The following is a 17,355-nucleotide window of genomic DNA, read 5'->3' as shown; positions in this document are numbered from 1 at the left end:
GAACATGACTTATTCTTTCTTTTCTCAAGATTAACATGTTTTTTTCCCTTTCAATCTTTTACTCTTAATATACCCGAGGGACTTCCTTTTGTTGTTTTCTCTCTGTAATTCAAGTCTCTGCCATGAATAGCAGAGGAATAATACATTGCTGCTGTTATTAATGAAGGAGAAATGTAATAATTCTACTGGTTTTGGCAACAACTATCCTTACAAACAAACTTTGGCTGAGCTCAGAATGAAGGTAAAAGACATGTATCCATATAATTAGGCTCCCAAACAAAATCATCTTAATCAAGGAATTCTGCTTTTGCAGGAGAAAGAAAGAACAGGATTTGGACTGCAGAGCTCAGATTAGGGTCATAAGGAACTTCATTAGGGCCTAAGGATGTCACACACTAAGCAGCTTTGGATTCTGGTCTCAAATCTGTCATTTCTAAAAAGATGACCAGCGTCCATTGTATTTTTTTACTTCTATGAGATGTAGGTGCTCATTCTTATTCATATGGAGTCTGTAGGTCTTCATTATCACTCAGTTAAAAAATATTATAGGCCCTAAGAAGGGACTATCTTTTATGTTGAAGTCATCTACCAAAATCAGCACATAGAGTGGGTTTTCTTTATTTAATTGTCTTTCTAAAACATACAGCTTGCAGCAAAAAGTAGAAAGATGCCTTGAAGATGGAATTCGCCTTCCCATGTTAGATGCAAAACAGCTTCAAAATGAAAATGATACCCTGAGAGAACAAAATGAGAATGCTAGTAAGGTCAGTTGATGTCTTTGATAATAAATATGAAATCTGTGTTATGTTGGTTATGTGTGTATGGACATATAAGTTATAGCTACTTTATATTTTTGTTAATACTTAATAACTTAGTTTGAATGTTTTTATTTGGAAAGAAAATGACTCTTTTATTTATACTTTTTAAAATGTTTAATTTGTGCATGAGTGGGGTGGGGGGGCGGGGTGCAGAGAGCAAGGGAGAGCCCGAATCCTAAGCAGGCTCCATGATGTCAGTGTGGAGCCCAATGCAGGGCTTGAATTCACAAACTGTAAGATCATGACCTGTAGCCAAGATAAAGAGTAAGATGCCTAATCGACTGAGCCACCCAGGTGCCCCTATTTAATGTGTTTGTTTTTTGTTTTTTGGTTTTTTTGAGAGCAAGAGTGAGAGCAGGGGAGGGGCAGAGGGAGAGGAGGAAAGAGAGAATCTTGAGGCTCAATGCCCAGTGCAGAGCCCGATGCAGGGCTCAATCTCACAACCATGAGATCATGACCCTGAGTCAAAATCAAGAGTTGGACAGTCAATGACTGAGCCACCCAGGCTCCCCACGTTTTTTTAAGTAGGCTCCACACCCAATGTTGGACTTGACCTCACAACCCCGAGATCAAGAGTCACATACTCTACTGACTGAGCCAGCCAGTCTCTCTGAAAATGACAATTTAAGTAAATTTAAATAATTCAAATTTTTGTTAAAGCCAAACTAAGAAGAAATTATATTGCCTTTTAGCAAAACAAAAGGGTTTCTTTTCCTTCCTAAATTGTTCGACATCTGTCTCAAAGTTATTTTTATAAATTACAGAGTTTTATCAAGAAGTAGAGGAAAACTTTTGCAGATTTATGTATGTGTGATCCAAATAATATGTCTATTTAAAGGATACTTGGTATGAATAATTTTGTAAAAAAAGAAAATCATACCCTGATTTAAAAAAATAAATTCATTATTTCCTGTGTTTTCCTTTGTTTTCTAAATATTGGTACTTTTCAAAAGCAGTGGAAAAATTTTTAATTCACACTGATAATATTTTCTGTGTTTTAGATAATAGACAGCCAACAAGATGAGATTGAAAAAATGATTTTAGAAATTCAGGTAAGGAATGTTTTGTGCATATTTTGATTTAGCTGTATGCTGATTTACTCTTAGTGGCTATATAATCTAAAAATATTAAAGCATATATGTATTTATATGAAAAGATTAATAGCACTTGAAGTGAAGTTACAAATTCTTTAATATTAATCTTTTACTTTTTTAGAATGAAAATGCTCTTTGGTAAATCAGTCATTCAAAATATTTTGAAGATTATTCTTTATTCCTTACCTTTCCTGCTTTTAATTGGGTGTAGTCTACTACTGAGAACACATTGGTTAATGTGTGATCCGATCATCAGTGATCTACTTATTAAAGATCACGGACTGTTTCCAGTCTATTGTGACTGGCCAACACTTCTCTTCCTTCTTGTATTATTCCTTCTATATTATCAAAGTATAACATGTTGTTTACATATTTGTGTTTTTACCTCCTGCTTAGTTTCCTGGGAGACTGTCGTAGCTCATTTGCATATCTAGAAGTTAGAGTGTCTGATTCATAATACACAATCCAAAATTTGTGGATTAAATGGATTTTCATTTTTTTTTATTGATTTGCCAGATACTTACTGAGCACCTACATCTGTGTCAGGCACTGTTCTTGGCACTGGGGATTCATCAGTGAACAAAGCAAGTCCTGGCTATTCTAGTGGGGTGAGATGGACAAAATGGAAATATAATGTCAAGGAATGATTTGTACCGTTAAAAAAGTAGGGTAGAGAACAATGAATAGACAGTGCTGCATTAGATACAGTGGTCATGAAGTTTTTCCTGAGGAAGTAATATTTGAACAGAGTTCTGGATGAACACATCCAAGGGAAGAGCATTTCAGGCAAAGAGAGCCACCAGTGCCTGAAGGTGTCTTTTGTACTCCATGACCAGCAAAAAGGCTGCTAGTCTGGAGTAGTGCAGTGATTGCGAGGAAGAGTGGTGAGAGGTGATGGTGAAAAGTAGTCTGGGGCTAGATGTTCTTTGTATTTTATTCTGTGTATGATGGAAAGCCGTTGGACATAATTTTGCTGAATAATTTTATTTTTTTTTTTTGTACCTCCTAATTGTTTTACTTCTTAAAAATGGAAGTAAAGGGGCGCCTGGGTGGCTCAGTCGGTTAAGCGTCCGACTTCGGCTCAGGTCATGATCTCACGGTCTGTGAGTTCGAGCCCCGCGTCGGGCTCTGTGCTGACAGCTCAGAGCCTGGGGCCTGTTTCGGATTCTGTGTCTCCCTCTCTCTCTGACCCTCCTCCGTTCATGCTCTGTCTCTCTCTGTCTCAAAAATAAACGCTAAAAAAAATTTTTTTTAAAAAAAATGGAAGTAAAGAATAAAAAGATAAATGGTTTAAGTGTCAGAATTATAGATGGTATACTTTGTCTTTTGCGCATGTTAAGTGATTTATCGTTTTAATCACACAGTAGGCCAGTTCAACAAGTGTGTGGGCCTGCTGGATTGGTTCACAAGGTTATACTCTTTAATCTGTATTCCTGTAGACATAACTTCAGTTGTTCTACAAACCATTCAAATCACAAAATGGTTAGGTTCCTTCAGCCATTATTATTTGATTTATTATAGGCCATAATAAAAGGAATTTTATTTCATTTGGTAACATTTTCTAAGAAATCAGTCAAATAAAAGTTATCTCCATCCAAATTAAGGACAGTGAAGATGGTCCTTTGACACTGAAATTTTGGTGGCTAAGACTTGTAAGAGTTTATTAATTCATCACATACTATCTCTCACATTACAGATTATCAGGATGTATTTATATTAATTGAAATATGCCTTTTACTTATTTGTGGTGGCATCTTAATACAATTTATTTTTACATATCAACCAAGTCTTTTAGTCACATTTAAACATCATGACCATATATAAATGAATATGTAGAAGAATATATAATTATATGCCATTCTATTCTTTGATCTTAACATGCTTGAGTAAACATTTCTTTATTTTTTCAAACTAATTAATGAATGAAAATCAAATTATTGAGATGCATTCATTTCCAAATATTTGGGGCCAGACAATATACTCATTAATTCTGTTGTCTTGTTTTTTGAAGCAATGAGTAAGTCATTGTGGCCATCTAGACCTATAGATCTTGTATATGGTTTGCTAACGGAGACAGATAGCAAATGTTGATAACTGTCCAGAGCAGCTATATTTATCAAGATATTTAAATAGAAAATTATAGAGGATGACAAATATGCTTAAAATGATGACAAAATTTTTTGCTTTGTGTTTCTTATGAAAACTTTTGAGTTTTTGGCCCCTTACAGTTAAAAAAGCTAGTTTTTTTATTTGGTGGTTTCTGATGAATATAAAAGGTGTGTTCTCTGTGAACATCTAAAAATATTGCTTATTCTAAAAAATTGATACTAGTTATTTCCCTAGCATTGGAAATCACAGAGAGAATCTTTTTTTATTATTTTTTAAATATTTTCTTTTATTTATTTTTGAGAGCAAGAGAACACAAGTGAGAGAGGGGCAGAGAGAGGGAAACACAGAATCTGAAGCAGGCTCCAGGCTCCAAGCTGTCAGCACAGAGCCCGATGTGGGGCTCCAACTCATGAACCATGAGACCATGAATTAAGCCAAGGTTGGAAGCTTAACTGAGCCACCCAGGCATCCCACAGAGAGAATCTTAAAGAGAACACTCTGAGTTGAAGAAGAATTTTTGTTGCTTTGTACTATAGTTAACGGGCTTATTATCAAGTTGATACACATAATAGAGCAGTTCCCTTTAATTACTAGTTATTTAAAACTGCCTAGTCTTGGGGCACCTGGCTGGGTCAGTCAGTTAAGCCTCCAACCTCCTCTCAGGTCACAATCTTGCAGTTCGTTCCTGACTTTGAGCCCTGCATCAGGCTCTGTGCTGACAGCTCAGAGCCTGGACCCTGCTTTGGATTTTGTCTCTTTCTCTCTGCCTCTCCCCTTCTCACCCTATGTCTGTCTGTCTGTCTGTCTCTCTCTCTCTCTCTCTCTCTCTCTCTCCCTCCCTCTCCCCACCCCCCTTTCAAAAATAAATAAACATTAAAAAAAAATTTTCCCCTTAACTGCCTAGTCTTTTCCCCACCTGCTTACATAAGGAATGGCCAGCCTTACTTCTGTATAGATTATGATGTCCTTCCTATATGCTATAGCTGTTTTTAATTTCTTCAAATTCCTTTGCATAACACAAAAAAATACCTTATAATGAGGTATTTTAGAAATAAAATGTTATTTGCAAAGTAACACAAAATACATTATAGTGAGTGATAGTAGAGCTTTCCAGCCATTTTTTTAAACATGAATTAATACAATTACTTTAAAAAAAATTTTTTTTAGAGTTTATTTATTTATTTAGAATGAGAGGGTGCAAGCAAGGTAGAGGCAGAAAGAGAGACTCCCAAGCAGGTGTGGAGCTTGATCCCACAAACTAGGGGATCATGACCTGAGCTGAAATCAAGAGTTGGTTCCTTAACTGACTGAGCCACCAGGTGCCCCGAGTTATACATTAAGCTATCAGTACAATATTAAATTTATTGTAAAATTTCACTGCTATTATAATTTGCATATTCTTTGTTCATCCACAGTGCCAGGAAGTTCTTCCATTTTAGAGGGTTTAGTAGACAAAACGAATGTAGTATTAGTAGAATGTCATGTTTCACTACTTCTTTATGTCCCTGCAAACTATTGAGATGACCAAATTTGTTCAAATTCCATTTGGCTGACTTTTGGAGTATTGCATTGCCTTGGGTGTAAGCAGGTTATTCTTACAGTTTAAATTTTATGACAAAAGAGAAAAATGAAATCCCTTGCCATATTCATTTTTTGTCCAATTTATAGGAGATAAAAATAAGGCATTGTTACAGAGTTGAAAGTGCTATATTTAAAATACAGCTGTGGCTTACCACTATGTACCAGAAGTCAAATAAATACATAGCTGGTTTAGGGCAGTGGCAGATTTATTGATTCTGATGTTGGGGAGAAATCAGTCTTCTCTTAATTATATTTGTTGCTGAATATAGAAAGGTAGTACTTTATGTAAAAGTATCCTGATTTTGAAACTGAGTTTAGTGCTGTAAAAATACAGATTTGTCTACTATTTTGTTCACCCATCAAGGTGATGTTAACAGGCATGTAACTTGTTTATTCATTGATCCTTTAGAAGTAATGCTTTTGTCTACATTTATGAAACCAGTATAGCTAAATTGGTTTCATAAACTGGTTTCAAAAACCAGAAGTTTTTCTTCTGTCAGTGTACAGTATAAAAGATATTTTGTAATAGAACATTCCCCATCATTTCCATAAATGTGACTTCAGTCGGAATGTGAATTAGTTCATTGGGCATTGCCTTCCCTCCTATTTATTCCTTAAAAGCACATTTCACCTGCATAAATAATCCTGTTTCCAGTGAGCTGTTATCATTTTGTGTAACTATTATAAGCTTTCGGCAGAGGACATACAGAATAAAAAAGTTTGTTAGATATACTTGTTTTTCCTAACATACTGAAATTGTTTCTTCACTGAAAGAGTTTTCCCGTTTAAATTGACCTTCTGAGTTGACAGCTATCAATGAACATTGTAACATAAAAGATACAATAATGCTTTAAGGTCATTAAGACTGTTTCACTTTTAAAGGCATGGTTGGAACCACCAATCTCAAAACTGTAACAGCCTGTCCTATTTATATCACTTCAAGAGAACATGTTTTCACAGCCTCCAAAGATTTTATTCCAATATTTAGCAAGTCTCTCTTAAAGCCTTCATCCAGCAGGTTTTCTCAGTAGAAACAGTGGGAAAATGGATCATAAACCTTTAGAATGTCTTATAAGCAGAATTTAACTTTCCTTTAACCTAAATAGATAAATTGGTTTAATATTTTCACTTTATTATTATGTGATGTTTACCTCCTGTTTTTATGTTATCCTAGTTTTGTGATGTGACCTGACATGAAGTTCTTCCTTCCTAGTTTTTTTTAAATTTTTAAAACATTTTACCTTTGTGAAATTGCTTTTATAATGCATGAAAAGCTAAAAATATTCTGATCAGAAATTAATACTAATTTTTGAAAAACCTAGCAACCAAACAGTGTCTTTTATCAAAGGAAAAGTAGTTTTTAAAAAAATAAGCTTTCTTGCCAATGTTTGTACTTCTAAAGAGAACAGTCTTTCATGTACATGCAGGCCTGTTACGTGCACATTATAGTTGTTAATTAAAATGTGAAAAACATAAAAGAGGTGCCTGTAACTTCTGAAAAATTCTTTGTGTCTAAGGTGGGGAGCTCTGATACAGGAAGAGAGTCCACTCACTTGAATCAAGAAGGAATGTTCTTGAGCTTGTTGTGTGCTATGAGTGGTCACCAAAGCTCTATGAACATTCCCATTATTTAGATTTCTGGACCCCACTGGGAACCCGATGACTCAGTATCTCTGGGGTGAATCTTGAAATCTGCACTGTTAGCATGTTCCCCGGGCAGTTCTTCCTTGGCCTGGCAGCATCCTCCACTTGGTGCCAGTAGGAAGTGTGGTCGGGGTCCTTGGGAGGGAGGGGGCGGGGGGCCTGGGGCTCATTGCTCCCAAAGTGGGAATTGACTGGGAAGACTGAGATTTAAAAGAAAAAAAGAGAGAGAGAAGTAGTTCTGAGAAACCTTGGTGTGTTCTCGACACATTTAAGTTGTTTTGGTAGTTCTTGCTTATAAGCCTGAAAGCAGATCAAGAGCTTACGAGCAGGAACCTGGCAGGTTGTTTTTTCTTTATATTGTGCCAATTTTTAAATAACAGCTTTACTGAGATAGAATTCACATAGTCTGCAATTCACCCATTTAAAGTGTACAATTCAGTAATTTTTAGTGTGCTCAGATACATGGAACCAAGACCACAGTCAATTCTGGAACCTTTTTATCACCTCATAAACCCCCTTACCTTTAGTTGTCACTCCCTTAAACCCTGTTTCCTCCCCATCCATCTCAATCACTAATCTACTTCCCATCTTTATAGATTCGCCTGTTCTAGACATCTCATATAAATGTAATATGTGGTCTTTTGTGACTCTTTCCTTGACCACACATTAACTGCCAGCTGATTGCTCTGTTGCTTTCAGTGATGCCCTGTGGTATAAATTGCTTCACAGACCAATGTATTCTGGTTCCTTTGGAAGAAGAGCTCCTTAGGTTAATGTTTGAGATTCTTTTCTGTTCCCAGGAGTGCTTTTCCCAGGTATTTCTTTGTCTTTTTCTCTCGAAGAATCTCTCCAGCCAGTAGTTTATCCTGTACCTTCAATGAATCTAACAGTTTCCTCCCAATTCCCTTTTGCCACAACCTTCACTGTTTTTGAGAGTGCCCTTAGGCCTGAACTTCACAATCGGCTGCACATGAATTCAGTTCCTTTAGAGAGACATTTAGAGCTCTGTATTCTGTGGCTGGCTTCTCTCCAGGCAAAATCTTGGAGCCAGGTCAGTGCTGGTGGGAACAATGTCAAATTTCTGAGTGACTCCAGAAGGTAAACACTCGGTGGAAGGAGAGTGGGCAATAGCTCTAGATCTTGGCTTGCCTTTCCCAGTGTGGAACCCCAGCCACAGAAGCCAAGGCAAGAGCAGTCAGGTCCCCAGTACTCTCCATAATGCTGTACCCAAGGTAAAGCCTCAGTCCGTGAAGGAGCCTGGGAAGAAAGGGAGTCTCCACCTTTTGGCTGTACTGGTCTGGAACTTAGCCTCAGGTGCAGGTAGCAGAGGGCAGGAAGAGAAATGCTGATATCAGCCCCTCCTGGGAAGATAGCTCTCCGCTGGGGAGCTAGGGACAGAGAGCCCAGTGTGTTACTGGCTGTCCCAGTCAGAAGTGAAATTTCCATCTCGCTGAGAGCTGTGAGAACATAAAGATGGAGTGGGTTTTGGTTCAAATATTATAGACTTTGCTGTTCTTTCAGTAGATTTTCTTGAATATATGTTTATTCATTTGCTGTGTGCTCTTAGGGCCATTTCCAGAAACTTTAAATGTGCTCTTTTATAATTTTCACTGAGGAGTGGGTCTGAGGGGCTCCTCATACTGTCATGCTGGAAGCAGAATTCTCAGACAGATTTTTTTAAAAGTTAAATCAGGTAGTAAGGTGATAGTTAAAGGAATTTGAGCTATACATGGTCTTGGATTATTGTAAACAAAAACCTAAAAATAGCAGTTTTAATTGTGTTTGTGTATTCCTTATTTTTTTTATCTTAGAGTTTATAAGTATTTTGAAAATTCTTAATTTTTTAAATGTTTATTTATTTGAGAGAGAGAGAGAGAGAGAGAGAGACAGAATCCGAAGCAGGCTCCAGGCTCTGAGCTGTCAGCACAGAGCCCAGTGCAGGGCTCAAACTCACAAACCATGAGATCATGACCTGACCCCCAAGTTGGACACTAATCGACTGAGCCACCCAGGCACCCCTGAAAATTCTTTTTATTAGTATGTAGGAAGGAGGAAAAGGGATTTACTATTTCTCCACAATTAGGCTAAAGTGAGAAATGGAGCCCCTAATAAGTGCAGAGGTATCAGTGATGATGCTGTTGAGGAAGATATTACGTGGCACAGAAACTGTGCTTCTGATTATATTTACTATTTCTAAACCTCAATAGTAAGCTTACAAGGTAAGACAGAGCATCTTTTTATATATGATATAGCCAAGATTTAAAGAGATATGCCTAAGGTCTCAGCTCCAGTTCTAATTCCTGTCTGACCTCAGTTTGTGCTCTTGGCATTGCTCCTGGCTGCTTCAAAGGGAAGCATCCCAAGAGAAAGGAAGAAAGGCACAAGAGGTTAGTCTGATATCTTCCTTATGTAAGCCTTAGGGGAAAGACTTGTTTTAAGGGTCTTCTCCAGGCATGAAAGATCTTAAACTGGAGCATGTCAGAAAACTAGCCTTGAGAAAGCACCTTGTGTTCAGTTGCCTAGAAGCAGAATTTGGAAATTTTGCCTCCAAAGTGAAATTTTTATTGTATTACACTCTGCAATATGGTAGTATTATTAGCTCCTTGAGATTAAGTAAAGTGCCTGGTTTTGTTTTCTGATATAGTTATTTAAGAGTTTTCTAATAGGTGCACTATGCTCTTTGAATAATCCTTATCCAAATGAACACTAGTACAGTATAGTATAGCATAGATACTCCGTAACTATTTTTGAATGAATGAATATAGCCTTTTACTTAAAAACTAAATTGGGTTTTAGTTATTTTCTCATCTTTTTTTTGTTCAATAACTTTAACTGAGTTTCTGCCGTGGGCCAGGCATTCTTCTGGTGGATAACTAGTGAACAAAGCAGACCAAAAACCTTTGCCCACAAGAAAATTAAACCCACAGTGCTGAATTGGAATAGGCTCTTATTTTTTCCAGCTTTATTGAAGTATGATTGACAAAGTTGTAAGATATTTAACGTGTACATCATGATGATTGGTTATAAGAAATGGGCTCCTTTTAATAGTATAAGAAGAATTAGTGATTATTGCATAAATATTTTGTACCAAGTGAAAGTCATTTAGGCTTTTGGTTTTAAGCAAAAAACCAATTCACTTTAGCCTAAGCAAAAACAGAACCACTGTGTAGAAAGAACGTAGCGATACTGTGGAACCCATCAGAAGGAATAAAACCAGTCTTCAGGAAAGAAGAGGCTTTGTTGCTTCTCTCATTGCAGTGTGTCTCATTCTCTTCTCTCTGTGCACACAGACTCCCTTTATTCTTTAGCTCACATAGCAGAATATAGTTGTCCGCAGCCTCTTACATTCTGTAGTTCATTTCCAATCATGAAGAGATGAACTCCTAGACTCTGCATCCCAGGTTCTCAGGTGTGGTTAAGTGTTCACTCTGCTTGATTCAGTGAGAATCCTGAGAGGTGCAGAATTCTTAAAATATGGCCGCTTGTGACTTGTGGGATTTGAGACTAGGCAGGCACCCAAAATGTCTGTATACACACTGCATAATTTTCACAATACCTTACAAGTTTGGAAATTCTTTCTGATGAACTTGGAACCTAGAAAGGTTGAATAACTTATCCATGGTTGCACAGCACATAAGGTGTAGACCCAGAACCTAGTTTTGTGTTACTACAAAATCTTATGCTGTTACCATTAACTCTATACCTTTTTTTTTTAACTGTTAACTTATTTTTTATTCAGATATATAACATATTAGTTTCAGGCGTACAATCTAATGATTTGTTATTTTATATATTGTGAAATGATCACAATAATCTAGTTTATGTCCATCACCACATAGTTTGCTTTTTTTTTTTTTTTTGTGATAAGAACTTTTAAGATCTATTCTCTTAGTAATTTTCAAATATAACTGTAGACATCGTGCTGGACAGTACATCCCCAAGGCCTTATTTTATAACTGGAACTTTATACCTCTTTACCCCCTTTCCCTAATTCCACTCCCCACCCCAACCATTAATTTGTTCTCTGTTATCTCTGAGGATTTTGTTTTGTTTTGTTTTGTTTCATAGGTGAGTGAGATCACATGGTATTTGCCTTTCTCTGTCTGACTTACCTCACTTAGCATAATGCCCTCAGGGTCCATCCACCTTGTTGCAGGTGACAAGATTTTCTTGTTTTGTATTGTTGGATTAATATTCCATTTGTATAAACCAGATTGTATATATCACACATTCTTGATCCATTCATCTATCAGTGGATAGTTTGTTTCCATGTCTTGGCTATTAGAAATAATGCTGCAATGAACATGGGGGTGCAGATATCTTTCTGAGTTAGTGTTTTTCAGAAGTAGAATTGCTGAATCGTATAGTAGTTGTATTCTTAATATTTTGAGGAACCTCCATACTTGTTTCCTTAGTGGTTGCACGAGTTTACATTCCCACCAACAATGCACAAGGGTTCCCTTTTCTCCACATCCTCACCAGAGCTTGTTATCTCTTGTCTTTGATAATGGCCATTCTAACTATGTGAGGCGATATCTCATTGTGGTTATGACTTGTATTTCTCTGACAGGTAGTAATGTTAAGCAATTTTTCATGTACCTGTTGGCCATCTGTATATTTTCTTTGAAAAATGTGTATTTAGAATTTCTGCCCATTTTTTAAATTAAAAAAAATGTTTTTTTGAGAGAGAGAGAGAGGACGAAGAGCAAGGGAGGGGCAGAAAGAGAGGGAAAGAGAGAATCCCAACGTGGCTCCATGCTGTCGGCACAGAGCCTGATGCAGAGCCCGAACTCAACAAACCGTGTGATAATGATCTGAGCCGAAATCAGGAGTCAGAAGCTTAACCAACTGAGCTACCCAAACGCCCTCATTTTACTTCATTTTTTGTCAGATTTTTTGTTGTTTTTGTTTGCTAATTAAGTTCTATGAGTTCCTTTGTATATTTTGGATATTAACCGCTTGACGGATATGATTTGCAGTTATTTTCTCTGATTTGGTAGATTGCCTTTTCATTGTGTGTGTGTGTGTGTGTGTGTGTGTGTGTGTGTGTGTGTGTGGCTATGCAGCAGCTTTTTAGTTTGATGCAGTCCTCCCATCTTTTTATATTTTTGTTGCCACTTTTTCTTTTTTATCTTATGTATCCATTAACAAACTATCACTGTTAGTTGTTTCTACTACTTTTGTGTTTTAACCATCATACTAGCGTTATAAGTGATTAACCCACCACCCTTACAGTGTTATTTTGAATTTTACTATATATTTACTTTTACCAGTGAGATTTATACGTTCACATGTTTTCCTGTTACTAATTAGCACCCTTTTAGCACCCTTTCATTTCAGCCTAAAGAAGTCCTTTGAACATTTCTTGTAAGGCTAGTCAAGTGGTGATAAACTCTTTCAGCTTTTGCTTGTCTGGAAAACTCCTTTTTTTTTTTTAAGTTTTTTTTTTTTTTTAAGGTTTATTTTTGAGAGGAAGAGAGTGTGTTTGAGTTAAGGAGGGGTAGAGAGAGAGGAGGAGAGAAGTGGGATCAGAGGCTCCGAAGCGGACTCTCTACTGTCAGCATAGATGCAGGGTTCAAACTCCTTAACCATGAGATCATGTCCTGACCCCAAGTGGGAAGCTTAACTGACCAACAGCCACCCAGGTGCCCCTGGAAAATTCTTTATTTCTCCCTCATTTCTGAAGGACAACTTTGTGGGGTTAACTATTTTTGGTTGACAGTACTTTCAACTCTTTGAATAGATTTTGCTGCACCCTCTGGCTTGCACAGTTTCTGCTCAAAATCTGTTGAGAATTTTGTAGGGGTTCCCTTGTATATAACAATTTGTTTTCCTCTTGCTGCTTTTAGGATTCTCTCCTTGTCTTTAAGTTTTGAATTTAATCATAATGTGCCCCTTTGGGTCTCATTGGGTTCATCGTATTTGGAACTCTCTTGGCTTCTTAGCTCTTGATGTCTCTTTCCTTCCCCAGATTAGGGAAGTTTTCAGCCATTATTTCTTCAAATAAGTTTTTTGTCCCTTTTTCTTTCTTCCTTCTGGGACCCTGTAATGCAAATATTGATTTGCTTAGGATTGTCCTTTCAGTCCCTTCAGCGATCTTCATTCTTCTACTTGTTGCTATTCTGATTGAATGAAGTCTGCCCTGTCTTTGAGTTCACTGACCTTTCTTCTGCTTCATTTAGTCTGCTGTAGAATCCATCTGTTATATTTTTAGTTAAGCTATTCTACTCTTCAGCTCTATGACTTCTACTTGGTACTTTCTTATATATTCTATTTGTTGAAATTCTCACTTTGCTCATGCATTGTTTTGCTGATCTTGGTGAGCATCTTTATGACTACTATTTTGAACTCACTTATCTTTGTTTCATTAAGGCCTTTTTCTGAGGTTTTCTTATTCTTTCATTTGGAATATATTCCTCTGGTTCTTTTTGAGTCTGTCGAAAATTTTTTTGACTCTGTGTGGTTGTTTCTATGCATTAGGTAAAACAGCCACCTCTCCCAGTCTTTAAGGAGTGGCCTCATTTAGGAGATGATCTTTCTTTTAACTAGTTTTTCTAAAGATGTTGATGGGGACCTGGGTGGCTCAGTCAGTTAAGCATCCGACTCTTGATTTAGGCTCAGGTCATGACCTCACGGGTTGTGAGATCAAGCCCTGCATCCGGCTCTGCACTGACAGTGTGGAGCATGCTTGGGATTCTCTCTCTCTGCCTCTCCCCCACTTGCTTGTGCACATGGCGTACTTGCTCTCAAAATAAGTAAACATTAAAACAAAAGAAAAACTATTTAAAAATAAAATAAAAGGAGTTGAGAAAAAATATCAATTTCATTCAGAGAATGCATTCCCCTTATTAATGCTTTGTAGATGCCATTATTACCTTTCTGTTACGTACGTGCTTCTTACTGCTATTTCTAATGCTAGTAGCGCCATGATCTTACCTTTCATGTATAGTTACGTAAGCTGTTACAAGAATAGTGGTATTTGTACTAATGGAATCATAACAGCATGAAACTTTGTATCTGTTCTCAATAATAAATTCAAACTGATTCACTTATGCCCTATATCTAGATCATTAAAATACATACAATAAAATTTTAAATGAAAAAATTTTAGAAGAACTTTCTTTTTAAAGTTTTTATTGTTATTTTCTTGTTTTATTTAACTGGACACAATAAATTTAACATCTGTAACATAAATCCTATTATAATAAAGATATAGGCAGACTAGTAGGCTAGTGTATAAAAATTGGACAAAGTACCTTATTAGAAGTTTTCTTTCTTATAATTTAGGGGGATACGTTTAATTGTATTTGTGATATTTAAGTTAAAGTTTATTGTGCAGACATGTAAAATGCTTTCAAAAAGTTGTACCATATTTCAAAAAAGGTCTGTTTCTTTCCTAGAATTCTGTACCTGTATTTGTCTTAGTGATCTTGCCCAGTCCCATGGCTTTGCATGTAATGTGTCTGCTCACTACGCCCTAACTTCTTCCAGCTCATAATTCTTCCTGACCTTACAACTTGTACATCCAACTCCCTACTCAACAGTACCACTTGACATATCAGACATAATAAATCCAAATTGAATTTCTTTCCTTCCCCAAAGAGAAAATAGTAAAACCTACTCTACCATCCATGTTCAGGCCCTTCTCTATTGATGGAAAATTTTTCCTTCCATTTGTTCACTCCAGAAACCTTAGACTTACCCTTCTCTTCTGCCTCGTATTTGTGAACAAATCTTATTACCTTCAAAATATATCTAGCATCTGACTTCTCCTGACCACCCTGGTCCAACACATCTTTATTCTTCATATGAATTATTTCTGCCTGCTTCCATCTTTGGTTGCCTGAAGTCTATTCTCATCAGCCTGAGTGACCTATTAAACAAAAACCAGATCATGTCATGTCTCTTCTCAGAATCTTTTAATGGTTCCTCCTTTTTTCCAAAGTAAAAATCAAAGTTTTTTCACTGGCTCAGCAGCCTTACACAATCTGTGCTTTCTCTGACTTCATCTTTTACTATTTTCTGCCACCCTGGCTCTCTGGCGTTTTCTCAACACAGAAGACACCATCTGGCTCAGAACCTTTGCACTGACTGAAACACACTGTAGATATCTATGAGATGCAGTCTTTCACCTCCTTCAAGCCATTGCTCAAACGTCACCTTTTTTCTATGAGCCTATACTCTGCTCCATTTGTGATCTCCACCTCCTCTCCCTTGCCATGCTAATTTGTTCTCCAAAGCGCTAGTCAAATTCTAATACAAAATACTATGTAACTTACACATTGTTTATTTTCTTTGATCTTTTACTTCCTAGTAAAAGTTATGAAAGGGCCAGAGTTTTGACTGTTTATTCACTGAGGAATCATCATCCAGTGCACAGACTGTGCTTGGTTATAATTTTTGCTAAATGAATGATTGCATGAAGAAATGTATTTGTGAAACTCTTGTATGGTGTTTTTGTGTGTGGTGTGTGTGTGTGTGCGCACGCGCGCGCATATAGGTGCATTGTTTGGGATGGAGTTGTGTGTGTTTATATAGTAAAACTGCTAACACAAGTTTTTAATCAAAATACTTTCTCTTAAATCGAGTTTGTGGAATACATGATATTTATTGGTGAAGGCACAGCTGTCTTTCCTTCATTTGAGCTATTTTGTTTATGGGACAAAAGATAGCATTTCTAGATATTTAGATCAAAACAACAAATGTTTTTTTTAAGAAATGTTTTTTTTTAACGTTTATTTATTTTTGAGATAGAGAGAGACAGAGCATGAACGGGGGAGGGTCAGAGAGAGGGAGACACAGAATCTGAAACAGGCTCCAGGCTCTGAGCTGTCAGCACAGAGCCCGACGCGGGGCTCGAACTCACGGGCCACGAGATCATGACCTGAGCTGAAGTCGGCCACTCAACCGACTGAGCCACCCAGGCGCCCCAACAACAAATGTTTTTAAAACCATTTTTCAACTTTAAGAATGATTGTGATAGGGGTGGCTGGGTGGTTCAGTTGGTTAAGTGGCTCAGGTCATTATCACATAGTCTGTGAGTTCCAGCCCCATATCAGGCTCTGTGGTGAAGGCTCAGAGCCTGGAGCTGCTTCAGATTCTGTTATCTCCCTTTCTCTCTGCCCCTCCCCCACCCTCTCTCTCTCTCAAAAATGAATAAACATTAAAAAAAAGTTTTTTAAAAAGAATGTGATAAATATATATAGGTTAGTAACTTAGAATTTTTAAAAGATGATTAACTGGAAATTTATAGACATATTGTAGACATTTGAAAATTAAAGTTTTTAATGTTAGTAATCCCGTTCTAAGATTACTGGAAATTTTCCTTTCTCTTTTTTTCTTAAGCTTTAAACATATGCTTTTTCATACAATTTAGGATAGAGAAATAATCTTATAGATAGAATGTTGTGTCAGACAGCTATGGCACTCATACCCTCATATTAGTCTAGAGGTTATACAACATATGGGCCTTTTAGGATAAGTTTATCTGTGAACTCTTTCCCCTATTAAAGGACTGTTTCATAAGTACCCTGAACCCAACCAACATAACAAACATCTTAAGCTTAATATATTTCCCAAATCCAGATTTTTTTCTTATGAAAAATAGCACTAATGCCAAACATTTCATATTTAATCTGATGGAGACAATTACCTGTTTCTGATTTAAATTGTCTTATATATGAACATGTTAGTCAGATTTGCTTGCTAATTATTAATCACATTCAGTATGACTGAACTGGTAAAAATATAAAACACTAGATTACATTATAGTATTGTGAAAATACCTCTCAGGGTCAGATTTTATTGTTAAAATGTTAGATTTAGAGTAGCTTAACTGTTATGCCTTTCCTCCACAATGCTAATAAGATAAATAGTCAAAAATCTTAAGAAAATGTAGGATAAATTCTGGATTCCAGTCAGATAATCTTGTTATGCCTGTAAGCTTAGATCTTCAGCCAGATAAATAAATACATATCATTCAAATAGGTTTTTGGTTCATTCACATGCAGTTACAAAGGAATTTCAGAATCCATGTGACTTTCTGCTGTGAGATTAAATTTTGTGAGATATAAAGTTTTCCCTGGAAGGAAATACACTTGTTATAGAGC

General features: G+C 36.7%; 1 protein-coding gene across 3 annotated transcripts in view; it reads left to right on the top strand.

The window, feature by feature from the left end:
• The window catches only part of CEP85L (centrosomal protein 85 like), a 171,335-nt gene that overhangs the window by 140,822 nt on the left and 13,158 nt on the right, over positions 1-17,355 (top strand). For all 3 annotated transcript variants that reach the window (XR_006717520.1, XM_045499406.1, XM_045499405.1), the window contains 2 exons: positions 647-764; positions 1,820-1,870. Coding sequence is in view for 2 of the 3 variants with exons in the window: in XM_045499406.1 (XP_045355362.1) it covers positions 647-764; positions 1,820-1,870 (169 nt within the window). In the remaining variant the exon portion in view is untranslated. The remainder of the gene's footprint in view (positions 1-646; positions 765-1,819; positions 1,871-17,355) is intronic.

The sequence above is a fragment of the Leopardus geoffroyi genome, chromosome B2 (assembly GCF_018350155.1).
Source record: "Leopardus geoffroyi isolate Oge1 chromosome B2, O.geoffroyi_Oge1_pat1.0, whole genome shotgun sequence".
NCBI classification, from domain to species: Eukaryota; Metazoa; Chordata; class Mammalia; order Carnivora; family Felidae; genus Leopardus; species Leopardus geoffroyi.
Note: the sequence above shows the minus strand (reverse complement) of the source record. Positions and strands in the feature narration are given on the sequence as shown.